General features: G+C 45.1%; 1 protein-coding gene across 1 annotated transcript in view; it reads left to right on the top strand.

Moving 5' to 3' along the window:
* The window catches only part of TAPT1 (transmembrane anterior posterior transformation 1), a 63,748-nt gene that overhangs the window by 19,092 nt on the left and 29,804 nt on the right, over positions 1-14,852 (top strand). Inside the window, exon 3 of the mRNA XM_015096648.4 lies at positions 10,636-10,754. Coding sequence (XP_014952134.4) covers positions 10,636-10,754 — 119 coding nt within the window. The remainder of the gene's footprint in view (positions 1-10,635; positions 10,755-14,852) is intronic.

The following is a 14,852-nucleotide window of genomic DNA, read 5'->3' as shown; positions in this document are numbered from 1 at the left end:
CTTAGATTTCTGTTTAATTCCAGGCTTAAATATCTCATAACAGCATGAATTCACTCTGCTGTCTCTAAGGCCTTTATTAGACGTGGGGAGGGGGTCCCACTTCAGGCGTTTATCGTGAGAGTTGAGAGGCAGTCGAGACATTTGTGATAATATAACTTAATTTTATTGGTTATCTTTGGGTTTATTTATCCAATATATAATGCCGTACTAATCTTCTTTTAAATGTTCTTGTTTTTGAGGGGGATACATGCTACTGTATTTCCACCTAACCTTTGCAAAAAGAGAAACTTGATAATTAAAGAGCACTTTGTGTCTTCAGGAGTTGCAGATACTTTAAAGCATGTAATTAATGCTTATTATTTTAAAGTCAAGAGAAAGGTCAACTCAGTATCTCCAACTGAACCTGTTTAGTGATTGTTAAAAAGAAAAAAAAGACAGGTTTTTGTGTAATATTGTCAGTAGATAAACATGTTATACTTGACATTTAATAAAGATGAATTGCTTATATATTTAAAGTAGTTTTCCTAGTTATTAGCACATTTTTATGCTTGAACTTCTCAATGTGATGTAAGGATATGAAATTTTGGAGCATTTGTTGACTTGGAGGCAACACTTCTTCTTTTCCTCCACAGTCCTTTCCCCATGCTCCCACCTGCTCCAGGGGTTCTTGTCTAGATCTGCTGCTAACTGCTCATATGCTCCACCTTGGGAGCTGTATTTTTTTCTTCCACACAAAGAGGAAGCTAAACTGCAGGATCTCTGCATCCTGAACTGAGAGCCAGGATAGCAAAGTGGTTAAAGGGCATGAACTTGAAGGCCAGCCTGCCGGAATTTGGATCTTGGCTCCACAGTTTGTCAAGTGTGAGGCTGTGACCAGTTCACTTCTGTCTCCGTGTGCCTCAGTTTTCTCATCCGAATGCTAACTACGTGGCAGGCCTTCTGTGGGCTTCCTAGATGGCTCAATGGTGAAGAATCCAGGTTGGATCCCTGGGCGGGGAAGATCCCCTGGAGAAGGAAATGGCAACCCACCCAGTACTCCTGTTTGGATAATCCCATAGACGGAGGAGCCTGGCAGGCTACAGTCCATGGGTTCACAGGAGTCGGACATGACTTAGCAACTAAACGACAAAAGCCTTCTGTAAGTGTTTTAAGATCTTTACAAATCTCGCTTCAGTTCAGTTCACTCGCTCAATCATGTCCGACTCTTTGCGACCCCATGAATTGCAGCACGCCAGGCCTCCCTGTCCATCACCAACTCCTGGAGTTCACTCAGACTCACGTCCATCGAGTCAGTGATGCCATCCAGCCATCTCATCCTTGGTCGTCCCCTTCTCCTCCTGCCCCCAATCCCTCCCAGCATCAGAGTCTTTTCCAATGAGTCAACCCTTCGCATGAGGTGGCCAAAGTACTGGAGTTTCAGCTTTAGCATCATTCCTTCCAAAGAAATCCCAGGGCTGATCTCCTTTAGAAAGGACTGGTTGGATCTCCTTGCAGTCCAAGGGACTCTCAAGAGTCTTCTCCAACACCACAGTTCAAAAGCATCAATTCTTTGGCGCTCAGCCTTCTTCACAGTCCAACTCTCACATCCATACATGACTACTGGAAAAACCATGCCCTTGACTAGACGGACATTAGTCGGCAAAGTAATGTCTCTGCTTTTGAATACACTATCTAGGTTGGTCATAACTTTCCAAGGAGTAAGCGTCTTTTAATTTCATGGCTGCAGTCACCATCTGCAGTGATTTTGGAGCCCAAAAAATAAAGTCTGACACTGTTTCCACTGTTTCCCCATCTATTTCCCATGAAGTGATGGGACCAGATGCCATGATCTTAGTTTTCTGAATGTTGAGCTTTAAGCCAACTTTTTCACTCTCCTCTTTCACTTTCATCAAGAGGCTTTTGAGTTCCTCTTCATTTTCTGCCATAAGGGTGGTGTCATCTGCATATCTTAGGTGATTAATATTTCTCCTGGCAATCTTGATTCCAGCTTGTGTTTCTTCTAGTCCAGCATTTCTCATGATGTACTCTGCACAGAAGATAAATAAGCAGGGTGACAATATAGAGCCTTGACGCACTCCTTTTCCTATTTGGAACCAGTCTGTTGTCCACTCCTTTTCCTATTTGGAACCAGTCTCTTGTTCCATGTCCAGTTCGAACTGTTGCTTCCTGACCTGCATACAGATTTCTCAAGAGGCAGGTCAGGTGTTCTTGTATTCCATCTCTTTCAGAATTTTCCACAGTTTATTGTGATCCACACAGTCAAAGGCTTTGGCATAGTCAATAAAGCAGAAATAGATGTTTTTCTGGAACTCTCTTGCTTTTTCCATGATCCAGCGGATGTTGGCAATTTGAACTCTGGCTCCTCTGCCTTTTCTAAAACCAGCTTGAACATCAGGAAGTTCACGGTTCACATATTGTTGAAGCCTGGCTTGGAGAATTTTGAGCATTACTTCACGAGTGTGTGAGATGAGTGCAATTGTTCGGTAGTTTGAGCATTCTTTGGCATTGCCTTTCTTTGGAATTGGAGTGAAAACTGACCTTTTCCAGTCCTGTGGCCACTGCTGAGGTTTCCAAATTTGCTGGCATATTGAGTGCAGCACTTTCACAGCATCATCTTTGATTTGAAGGATTTGAAATAGCTCTGCTGGAATTCCATCACCTCCACTTAGCAAATTGCAGTGCCCTGCCCTGGGAGAACAGGAAGAGGTTTGAAAGGTTTCTTGTCCCCTGGTTGTACTGCAGTGGCCGTTTGATTTGCAGTGGGGATGGCAGTCTCCCTGGGCTGAGTCCAGCAGGGAGTGGTTGGGAGGGGACTGGTTTTCAAGGTTCTCTGTGTCCCTCTTTGATCTCCCGCTCTACTACTAACCATCCTGCTTCACTTGCTAATAAAGGGCTCTTCTAACTCTGGAAGGGTCATGATTTCTGACCCCCGCCTCTTGGGTTGCTGATCTCAGGCAGAAAGAACCTTTAGGAAAAATATTTTCTTCCCTTTCTCCTTGCAGTCACGCTATCTGAGAGTGAAGCTTATCTTTCATGGAGGTTTAGCTGATGGCTACAGAGATAATGCTTGCTCTTTGGAAGAAAAGCTATGACGAACCTAAACAGTTTTAAAAAGCAAAGACATCACTTTGTGGACAAAGGTCCATATAGTCAAAGCTATGGATTTTCTAGTAGTCATATGCATATGTGAGGACTGAACTATTAAGAAGACTGAGTATCGAAGAACTGACACTTTTGAACTGTGGTGTTAGAGAAAACTCTTAAGAGTCCCTTGAACAGCAGGATCAAACCAGTCAATCCTAAAGGAAATCACCCCTTCATTGGAAGGACTGATACTGAAGCTCCAATACTTTGGCCACCTGATTTGAAGAGCTGGCTCATTGGAAAAGACCCTGATGCTGGGAAAGATGGAAGACAGGAGGAGAAGGGGCAGACAGAGGATGAGATGGTTGGATGGCATCACAGACTCAATGGACGTGAGTTTGAGCAAGCTCCGGGTGTTGGTGCTGGACAGGGATGCCTGGCGTGCTGCAGTCCAGAGGGTCGGAAAGAGTCAGACACAACTTAGTGATGGAACAACCACCCACCCACCCTCGTGAAGTTACTTATCTTCTCAGTTTTTGATTTGAGTGCTATGTTCCAGGCACTTTTACCGTGGGGAAGTACAGAGATAAACATGGGACCCGTGAAGGGAATGGCAAGGTGATGAGGACACAGGGGTCACTTCTGTACAGTTTAGGGCATACGTGGAGGTGCTGGTTAGTGTTAGTTGCTCCATATTTTCCGACTCTTTGTGACCCCATGGACTGTAGCCCACCAGGCTCCTCTGTCCGTGGGATTCTCCGGGCAAGAATACTGGAGTGAGTTGCCATTCCCTTCTCCAGGGGATCTTCCTGACCCAGGGATTGAACCTGGGTCTCCCATAGTGCAGGCAGATTCTTTACCATCTGAGCCACGGGGAAGTCCATGTAGAGGTGAGGGGGTGAGATATACTAGGGAGACCCAGAGCTGGGAGATTGTCAGGAACAGAAAAGAAAGGACAGGCGCACTGAAAGGATGGGTTGGAACCAGGTGACTCTGAAGGTTAGACTAAGGGGTTTAGGCTGGCATTGGAAGGAAATTAAAACTTTTTCCTCAAGAATACTTTTAGCTGTGTGTATTGTATTACAGAATGGGCTTCCCAGTGGCACAATGGTAAAGAACCCACCTACTGATGCAGGAGACACAGAGAAGAGGCCTGGGTTCTATCCCTGGGTCAAGAAGATCCCCTGGAGAAGGAAATGGCAACCCACTCCAGTATGCTTGCCTGGGAAATCCCTGGTGGGCTACAGTCCATTGGGGTTGTAAAGAGTCGGATATGAGTGAGTGACTGAGCGTGAATACCTAAAAGTGACTTAAACGAAAAGGTTTTTAAAAACTTTTAACAAGCCTAGAGGAAGGCAATCTGTTTCCAGCAGATTCATGAGGCCAGCATGGACTCAAGTCCTTTTTCTCTTTCTCTTTCACCATCACTGGCAAATTGGCTCTTGGTCCCCTTGCTGCCTTTCACTAGAAAGATGTCAGCTGCACCTCCGACCTCATATCTGCATTACAGTCAGAGACGAGGAGATGGACAGCGCCGCCTTCTCCACCGACCCTTTCATAATAAATTAAAAGCTTCCCCAGAGGTGCCCAGTGTGCCTTTTTCCGCCAGTGCCTTGTTGGCCAGACTGAGCTGCACAGCCACCCTGCTGCACGGGGGCTGGGCCAGGGTAGATGAGGCTTTTCCAGCAAAGGGAAAAGGAGATTGAGGATGGTGAGGGGTCATCTGCCCCCTCCAGAGCTCTGCTTCTGAAGCATAGCGATGTTCAGCGTGGACTGGAAATGAAGGAAACAGGGAGAAGTCAAGACCACTCCAGGTGTGCGCTCTTCAGGTTCAAACCAGTTGATTAATTTACCTCTTTAAGAAATCTATCCCTCAAGTTAAACACATGTCAGATGTAGGGGTGATTATTATGAAGACTTTTATCAAAATTACTTTTCTATGATAGCATACATTTATATAGCTTTGCCTATCCTAAGATGTAGAACTAAGGTGAAATCATAATTTTGACTTTTCTTTGCCTTATAACTCTGTGCATTTTGACAGTCTTTTTCATTGTTACCATGCTTTGTATGTTAGTTATTTATAGAAAATTGAATTCAACTGCTTAGTCTTAAATAGTAACTACATAGGTCACATCAGGTTGAAGAGAGAAGTATGACCGTAGGTATAGAACGTTGTGTTTGGGGCATAGACTCTGTTACTGTTGCAAAGGAGAGGTTAGTGTCGCACAGGGGGTCTTGGGGTGGAGATGAACAACCTCACCTTCTCATCTCAGGTCCACCGATTAAGGTGTTACTTTGGCTTTGACTGTCTTTGTCTGAGATTAGGAGGCTGGACTCGGTCATCTCAGGAGGGCCAGTAGTCCGTGACCCTGTGAATGAGTTTGCCCACAAGGAGAGGATGCGGCAGCAAGGGAAAGAGTCACAGAGGGCAGATTTGATCTCTCTAGTGGAGGAACTCAGTTCTGCTCTTTTGACAGTCAGACAGGTGATAAACATTTAGGAAAAATAAATCAAAAACTTCCTTTCAAAATAAGGAACTGAATGAAAATATCATGTAAAGCCTTTTAGTTGCTTTGTAGTGTGAGGGTATATTAAGAAGAGGTAGTTGCAGCCGCTGTTTCGCTTTTATGTCAATGAGACAGTCCAGAGATGGCATTGTGAAGCTAACAGAGAGCACTCAGGCGCTCTTGTCAAGGTGCTTCCTCCTTTCTGTGCCTGGCAGCAGCTCGTGCCCATCTTTCTCCTCGTGGGGGAGCTTTGCTGACCGTTCCTGCCTCCCCGGGGTGCCCACTCCCTAGCCCCCGTCCCCACCCCAGCTGGTGCACAGCCCTTAGCTTGTCCCCAGCACACCCAGAGTACATCCTTCATCCAGCCCTTACCATGCTGTCCTTCTCGCTAACTTTGAATTCCCCGGGGAAGGGGTCCCTCCCCAGTGACCTCGTATCCCATGTATAGGACTGAGCAAAACGCAGGAGTGAACCCAGAGCCTCACACACTGAGAGCAGGGGCAGAAAGAAAGCCCTCCTCCTGCCTGACCCCTGCTGCCCGGCTTGGGGCTGTGGGGGAATGGATACAGAATTGCCAGAGGTGGTTTCTGCAGCTCAAAGAGGCATCTTCCAAATCCTTGTGCTGCTTTTAATTGTAGCCATACCATTTTATTTATTTTGAAATTCCAAGTGGCATTAAAAGGAAGGCAGGAGGTTTTGGTCAAAAAAGGAAACATTTTTGAAAGGTGAAGAAACCTTGCTCTGCTCTCCATGGAGAGGGGCCGGCATTTTATTTGTTTTGTTTGTTTTGAGGCTAGCATCTTTCAGATGATCAAGAGCAGTAGCAGTAGGTTCAGAATGAGTGTGGTGAGGGCTGGCTGTGGAGCTTCTCACTAGCAGGTGGTGTTGGCCGGCGTTACAGAATCGCTGTGGCTTTCTCATTGAGGTTCAGATGTTAAAAGCTTAGTGGTAAATCCTTTTTTTTTTTAAACATACAAATCCAGTGGCAAGGTTGAGGCTGAGTGGCAGGTGTCGTTAGTAGAAATAGTGCTTCAGTCTCAAAGCCACGTCTTCTGCAGACCTGTGGGGGGCTGGCCCTGCCTCTGCTGCTCAGGCACCAGGTGAGCCCCCAAACCTCGCTGCAGAGTTGGGGGCATGGTGATGAGGTCCCGGTGGAGATGAGGCTGGATGGAGGCCAGCGCCTGGCCCTATTGCCCAGTACCTGCGAAAGGCTTCTGAAACCCTTCCACACAAGATCTCCTGTGAGACAGAAAGGCAATGAATGCTCAGTTAAGAGAGAGAAGGAGGAAGAAATCAAAGCCTAAGTCAGCCCTGGGAAGTTTTCACACAAAACCTCTGGTAACATTTTGTCATCCAACCCCGGGAAAATCCACCAGCTGGAAGAGGTAAAAGCCGGCAACTGCAGTGTAGGATTTCTTCTTGAAGCATGTTCATTACGCTTTGGTGTCTTTGCATTTTGTTATATTCCATATAATTGGGCTTCCCTGGTGGCTCAGCTGGTAGAGAATCTGCCTGCAAGGCAGAAGACCTGGGTTCGATCCCTGGGTTGGGAAGATCCCCTGGAGAAGGAAATGGCAACCCACTCCAGTACTCTTGCCTGGAAAATCCCATGGACGGAGGAGCCTGGTAGGCTACAAGTCCATGGGGTCGCAAAGAGTTGGACACGACTGAGCGACTTCACTTTTTTTAAAAAATTCATATAATTGCTGGTTCAGAGAGATGACATGTTTATAATGCTTCCCCCTCCACCACCCCGTAAAGCTCAGACACAGCTAAGGCAAGAGATAGTTATAACTTAGACATACATAATTTATCACCTTCTACAAGATGGGTAAAGTGGTGCGGGGGTGGGTGCATGGAACTGGAGTAGGAGAGAAATGGGGACAGGGCGAGCTAGAGACAGGGACCCAGGCTCACCGTGATGTGACTACCATCTGGTTAGATGGGTGTGCACCCACGGTCGAGATGGATTCCAGCAGCATCATGCTGCTTTGATTTTAGCCACCCCACTGTATTCATTTTGACCTTTCCAGTGACATTTAAAGGAGATTTTTGTTTCTCAGAAGGGAGACAGAGGGTGGCATATGACACCAGTCTCTCTGGTTTGTAGTTAACACCTTGCACATTTTAGGGACAATTTCATCAGCCATTGCTTCAGATTCCGTGACTGCCTTGTGGTTATTTGATGCCAATGAAAAGTAAATCATAATCCTTGTCTGTTTTATCAAGGTGGGCTTCCGTGGTGACTCAAGGGTAAAGAATCTGCCTGCAGTGAAGACTCAGGTTCAGTCCCTGGGTCGGAGAGATCCGCTGGAGAAGGAGATGGCAATCCACTCCAGTACTGTTGCCTGTGAAATCCCACGGACAGAGGAGCCTGGCAGGCTACCGCCCATAGGGTCGCGAAGAGTCAGATACGACTGAGTGACTAAGCAACCACAACAGTTTACAACATTTTATCAAGATGCCAAAGCACGCTGCCTTCTATACCTAGCAAAAACTGGGCCTGAGATCTTTTGCTGCGCTCACACGGCTTCAAACCTGCGGGGCTCGGGGGTAGACAGCCGCAGCGCGCAGGCCAGCTCCTGCACTCCAACGTGCAGCCCTAGGCCAGGGTCCAGCCGCCAAAACTGTGGCTTCCTGGTGTGCCGAGCAGGGCTGAAACTTAGCAGCTCAGGAGCTGACAGGGATGAAGCAATCAGCACTCAATGCCGCACGCCCAGAGGCCCAAGGACATGGGAGTCCCTCTTGGCACAGCCACCGAGACACCTGGGTCACCAGGTAGATTAAACCAGACACCCTGGACTGCCCATCAGGGCGCCCAGGGATTCCTCTCCCTCCCTCAAGGGTAACTGTTCTCAGGGTCACATCTTGTTTATTGTCTTTTAAGGACATTTTCTCATTATCGTTTGCAAAGGATTTAAAAGGATGCTGTGCTTTGTGAACAGACCTAACGCCTGAGCAGTAGGTACAGGAGTGGAGTCGCTTGGTACATTTCTGAACCCTGAAAGGCATAGCTGGGTTCTTTCCTGGCCCCCAGTCGAAGTGTCTTTGATCACAGCCGCTTGCTTCCTTCCATTTTCGCATTGTGATCTGGTGTCGCGATAGCTCCGGTGGTCCCTAGATGCTGAGCGTGCAGGGGTGGGGGTATTTTTGCTTCCTGGGCTGATTTAAAATGGGATGGGAAGACCCTTAGACGTTTGTTACTGTTGCTTGCCGTAGATGAGAAGCAATGCTAAAACAAGTTTCTCTAAGCCTAAGAAGGATGACTGTTCTCTAACAGAAAGTCTGATTCTTTAAGAGACGATTTCAGTCTGGTCAGAAGACCCAGGATGGAATGGTCGTCACGGTTGGTGTCTTCTGAGGCCTCTCCCCTCGCTTGTGTACTCCGTCTGATCCCTGCCGTATCATCTTCCCTGTGTGTGTCTGCCTCCTAACAGCTCCTACAGGGATGTACCAGTCATGCTGGATAAGGGCCATCCTCGCGACCTCATTTTAACTTGATTCCCTCTTTAAAGAGCCCCCACTCCAAATACAGTCACATTCTGAGATGTGGGGAGGGAGGGCTGTGGTCAGGCCCTCAGCATATGAATTGTGGGGAACGTATTGCAGCTCTTCCAGTAACGGTGTGCATGTTAGCTACTTAGTACGTTTCTGGAGGTCAGTTTATTGACTAAGAATACATGGAGTGTTGTGTGTGAGGGTGTGTACATCATACCATGTCTGTGTGTCAAATGTACAGAAAGTCACCCCTCTTGAAATAGTACAGGTTAGCAGCCTGGGTGTGGCTATTTGCTAAGGCATCACAAGATTCTACCCTCCCTCTGTGAAATATTGTCGTTCAGTCGCTAACTCATGTCCAACTCTTTGCGACCCAGTGGACTGCAACACTCCAGGCTTCTCTGTTCTCCACTGTCTCCCGCAGTTTGCTCAGATTCATGTCCATTGAGTCGGTGATGCTGTTGAAACAACATTTCATCCTCTGCCACTCCCTTCTCCTTTTGCCTCAGCGTCAGGGTCTTTTCCAGTGAGTCCGCTTTTCTCATCAGGTGGCCAAAGTATTGGAGCTTCAGCTTCAGTCCTTCTAATGAATATTCAGGGTTGATTTTCTTTAGGTTTGACTGGTTTGGTCTCTTTGCAGGCCAAGGGACTCTCAAGAGTCTTCTCCAGCACCACAATTCGAAAGCATAAGTTCTTTTAACAGTCAGGCTTCTTTATGGTCCAACTCTCACATCCATACATAACTACTGGAAAAACCACAGCTTTGACTATATGGACCTTTATCATAAGCAGAGTCTCTGCTTTTTAATACACTGTCTAGGTTTGTCATAGCTTTTCTTCCAAGGAGCAAGCGTCTTTTGATTTCATGCCTGTAGTCACAATCTGCAGTGATTTTGCAGCCCAAGAAAATAGAATCTGCCACTGCTTCCACTTTTTCCCTTGTTTGCCATGAAGTGTGGAGAGCAAGAAATATAGTCCTAAATGTAACAGATGAAAGTGTACAGTATCACCGGAAACAGGAAGGATGTGACAAGCACACGAGAAAGAAGAGGTGCAGACATTAACAGCTACTCCTCCAGTGAGAAATAATAACTTCTTTGCACAGCAAGCTCAAGTGTACCTAAAATTGTATTAAAACAAGTAATATCTTTACTTTAAAGTTAGAGTTTAAGTTTCATCTGAAGGGTTTTCTATAGCATCTCTGCAGCTTGAGGAGGCGCCCAGAGAGCTACGCCAGATGTCTCATAGTTGTGCTTGAGGGTGGCTTGTCTTTTGAATAATTGACTTGTGTAGATGATAAACCAAAGGCTCCAGAAGAAGAACTGCAAGCCTGCATTTTGAAAAGGAATCTTTTATTAGAATATGGCTCATTTTCGACAAGGAGAGCTGTTAGCTTGTTATTCCCATAGCTAAGTTATGAGAAATGAATTTGCTACCAAGTTTAGAAATTCCTTGACTGTTTGAAATTTTCATCTACAATATTTTAAAGAACAATTTGTTTTGCATTCTGTCTTTTATGTTCCTCTCTCCTTTTACAATCCAGCTCATGGTTTTTGGAATCTTTCTGTGCCTGGACGCGTTTCTCTATGTGTTCACCCTGCTTCCCGTCAGAGTCTTCCTGGCCCTATTCAGGCTCTTCACTCTGCCTTGCTATGGCCTAAGGTAAGTTTAAGATGATGAACTGTTGTAAAGGTTTAAATTATTTTTGCTACTTGTGCTTAATAATCAACTTGGATAGATTTTTTTTAGAATAGGAATAATTCATTACGTTTCTTTCATACTTTGGCCCTTAACACATCAACTAATGCTGTTTATCTTTGTAGTGAATATTATATAATATGCTTATATAATATTTCTACTTTTTATTTGTACTTTTTTTTTTCCCCGAATGGTTCTGAACCAGAACTTTGTTTTGGCTAGGCGACAGATGTTAATAATGCAGATTGTGTCTGTGTGTGTGTGTGTCTGTGTGTGTGTCTGTGTGTTTGTGTGTGTGTGTCTGTGTGTGTCTCTGTGTGTTTGTGTGTGTGTGTGTTTAGTTGCTCAGTAGTCTCCAACTCTTAGCAGTCCTATGAACTGCCAGGCTCTTCTGTCCATGGAATTCTCCAGGCCAGAATACTGGAGTGGGTACCCTTTCCCTTCTCCAGGGGATCTCTAACCAGGGATTGAACCCAGATCTCCGGCACTGCAGGCAGATTCTTTACCATCTGAGCCACCGGGGAAGTATAGAAAGGGCCCAGCGCTGAGGGCCAGGCCCGACCACATGGCCACTGTGCTGCTCAGCCTGTACTTTTATTTTCTTCACGTCCCCAGCCTCTTGGGCATCATTCTGTATAAAGTGAGGAGCAGGTTCTAGGCTGGGACGTGGAGGGGCGGGTAGCATCAGTAGCTCCTACGGAACTCCCGCTGCAGGCTCCTCCTCCATCTCATTTGAGAGCCACTGTCTTCGTGGTCTGGCAAGCCTTACCTGCTTACGGGTGAGACACCCTCTGATTTGTGAGAGGGGAAAACCCTGAAAGACATTGTCCTGGTGGGAAGAATCAGACAGCCTGGCCCAGCATTGAGGAACTGATGACTCAGGAGCCATTACTTGACTTCTCTCAGCCTGTGTCCCCATCCTCAGAAAGGGGATATTTAGTGCCGGCATCTTTTACTGCAAAGATTGAGAGATGTAAAAAGAATACCCAGCGTAGTGACAGGAACAGATACTAGTTTCCTTCTTTCCTTCTCTTCCGAAACTGGGAACAGGAAGATGAAAATGTAAAGCTTACGTGACTCGTGATGCTTTACTGGTCTTGAGGTTAGAGATGGGATTTTACAGCTTTTTCCTCCGTACTTGTATCTCCATGCCTCTATGTAGTCCCTCTCTGCAACATCATCACAGTTCTAGCACAGTTGCCCAGGCTGCATTTCTAACACTGCATCACTATTTTAAATACATTTCATTCCAAAAAGTGTCAGAATACTGAAGTGGACAATAATATGTGAAACTTAGCTATGAAGTAGGTGACTCTTCATGGGTATATTAAATGTATATTTAATAACATTATTATCAATAACCACAGAAACTAAGTTTAATATACAATATATCCAGAATTATATGTTGCTTTCTTTTCAAAGACTAAAGTCCTAGAAGTTTCTCTTTTAGTAAATGAGTGTGTACTTGGTATTTAGTAAGTACCGAATGACATTCAGCCTTTTTCAAAATGAGCCTTAATCAGTTTTCAGTTCAGTTCAGCTCAGTTGGTCAGTTGTGTCCGACTCCTTGCGACCCCATGAATTGCAACACACCAGGCCTCCCTGTCCATCACCAACTTCCATCGAGTTGGTGATGCCATCCAGCCATCTCATCCTCTGTCGTCCCCTTCTCCTCCTGCCCCCAATCCCTCCCAGCATCAGAGTCTTTTCCAGTGAATCAACTCTTCGCGTGAGGTGGCCAAAGTACTGGAGTTTCAGCTTTAGCATCATTCCTTCCAAAGAACACCAGGGCTGATCTCCTTTAGAATGGACTGGTTGGATCTCCTTACAGTCCAAGGGACTCTCAAGAGTCTTCTCCAATACCACAGTTTAAAAGCATCAGTTCTTCGGCGCTCAGCTTTCTTCACAGTCCAACTCTCACATCCATACATGACCACTGGGAAAACCATAGCCTTGCCTAGACGGACCTTTGTTGGCAAAGTAATGTCTCTGCTTCTGAATATGCTATCTAGGTTGGTCATAACTTTCCTTCCAAGGAGTAAGCGTCTTGTAATTTCATGGCTGCAGTGATTTTGGAGCCCCCAAAAATAAAGTCTGACACTGTTTCTACTAATCCCTCCAATATAAATTAGAAGAATTTATTTATCAAGATATTATGATAAGAGTAAAAACTCATTTGCAAGATAGCATGGAATAAAACAATTACAAGGGTTAAGATCACATCGTTATTATATGTAATGCTTTATACTCTTGTCTTCTTACTCTGCTTCGAGAATGAAAGAATTATGTTTTATATTTTATTAAGTACAATTAATCAAATGGGGAAATCTTTTTTAGGAATTTACCATCAACTTTAAGTTATTCAAGTACTTGCTTTATGCCTTTGGAAGAATTTTTAAGAAGGCCTATTCATACCAGGAAACCTTTTTAGAAGATATCTGTAACATTCACAAAGCCTCACCTTCTATACTATCCCTATTTCTTTATCACCTTTGGGAGCTCAATAAAGTCATGGTTATTTCAGTTACCTTTTCAGAACACCAGGAAAAAAAAAATCTGGTAAGACATTACTAAACAGAAGTCTTCATGTGTGATTGCGTAACAAGGATGAACACATGGAAAGTTGGGTAAAGCCAGGTGAGGCTGCCTAACATAGGATAACTCATGCCATATGTAGCTTTTGATGTCTGCTCCGTGAGCTGGGTTATTCTCCCTCTAAGTTATTCTCGGCTCAGCAGTGTGAGGCAAGTTCCTGCTCTAGCTGTCTTTAAGCGTGTTCTGTGTGGCTGTTGGCATGATGAGGTAAAGGGTCAAAAGGCTGTGTAACCTAAAGACCCTGTCCTTCTGTAGGGACTCCTGGGGTCTCTCAAGCCCTCAGTGGATGTTCACGGGGTGAGTGACGAAGGGGATTTGCCGTGTTCCCAAGGGCCCCTGTTTCGCGGCTCTTATTTGAAGAGCCGAGTTCTTGCTGTGGCAGAGGCATCTAAACTGTGTCTGTGTCCCCTGAGGGAGCAAGGCACCAAGGTCGCCTAGGGAAGCCCTTTGGTGTTTGTTCTGGAAACCGGGAGAGCTGTTGGAGAGAGCCAGGATGCCTTCAGCCCTCTGCTCCTGGTGGCTTCAGTGGGTCGATAGTCCCTGGAGCCAACCTTTTCTAGACCTTTTCAGATTTTTTTTTTAGCCTATAAAATAAAGATGATAACTTTCATATATTTCTCTAAAATACTTTTTAATCTAAATTAATCTGAGTGACATTTTAAAGCAGCATTCAGGTCTGTTCTGTTTTCACGCTCTTGCAGCCAGGACGACACTAGAGGGCAGCCCGTCACCCTCCTGCAAGGCGCCGTTCAGTTTTCCTGGGCAGAGGATTCTTGCTGTTCCTGCAGTTTGGCTCCTCTGAAAAATTACATTTTATGCCGTCAGTTACATATGTGTATATAACGTGAAGCGCAGTTAAAATGGAATAACAGAACGTCCGCACTTCTAAGCACTCCATGAGCATAGGCAGATCGTACAGATACGAAGACCCTGCCTCCCTGTCTCAGCGCCGTAAGTGTGCTTTATCAGAATGGAGTACTTTGCTGACGGTAACATGGGCTGCAGTCCATATTTTCTTTGAGCAATTTAGAAAGCAAAGTCTTCTGAGCATTATTTTTTAAAGCACCTAACTTGAAATATTTGAAACTTAAAATATAATGTAAAAAATTGTATTACTAAAACTATTGTTAATACTAAGTCTAAAACCTTTCAGATATTTTAGGAGTATATGAATATGTTTTCTCTTTTACAAAATTATTGATCAGACAAGTTTCGCCTTCTTTCTCTTCGAACATTCTGTTCTGTTCAGGATTATTTTACTTTTCTTTCCTGTGGCTGAATCATCTTCCATCTTTTTCAGCAAGCAAAAAGTGCTCTTTCCTTCAGTCTGACTTAATTTTTTCGAAGAGATAAGAAGAAATGGAAAAGATCAGCAAAGAGGTCAATTGTATTTTTTTGTGTTTCCCTTTTCTCACACTCCTGTGTTTTAGTTTCCTTTCTGTTAAAAAAACAAGTTAGGGACTTCCT

This window comes from Ovis aries, chromosome 6, assembly GCF_016772045.2.
Source record: "Ovis aries strain OAR_USU_Benz2616 breed Rambouillet chromosome 6, ARS-UI_Ramb_v3.0, whole genome shotgun sequence".
Classification (NCBI taxonomy): Eukaryota; Metazoa; Chordata; class Mammalia; order Artiodactyla; family Bovidae; genus Ovis; species Ovis aries.
Note: the sequence above shows the minus strand (reverse complement) of the source record. Positions and strands in the feature narration are given on the sequence as shown.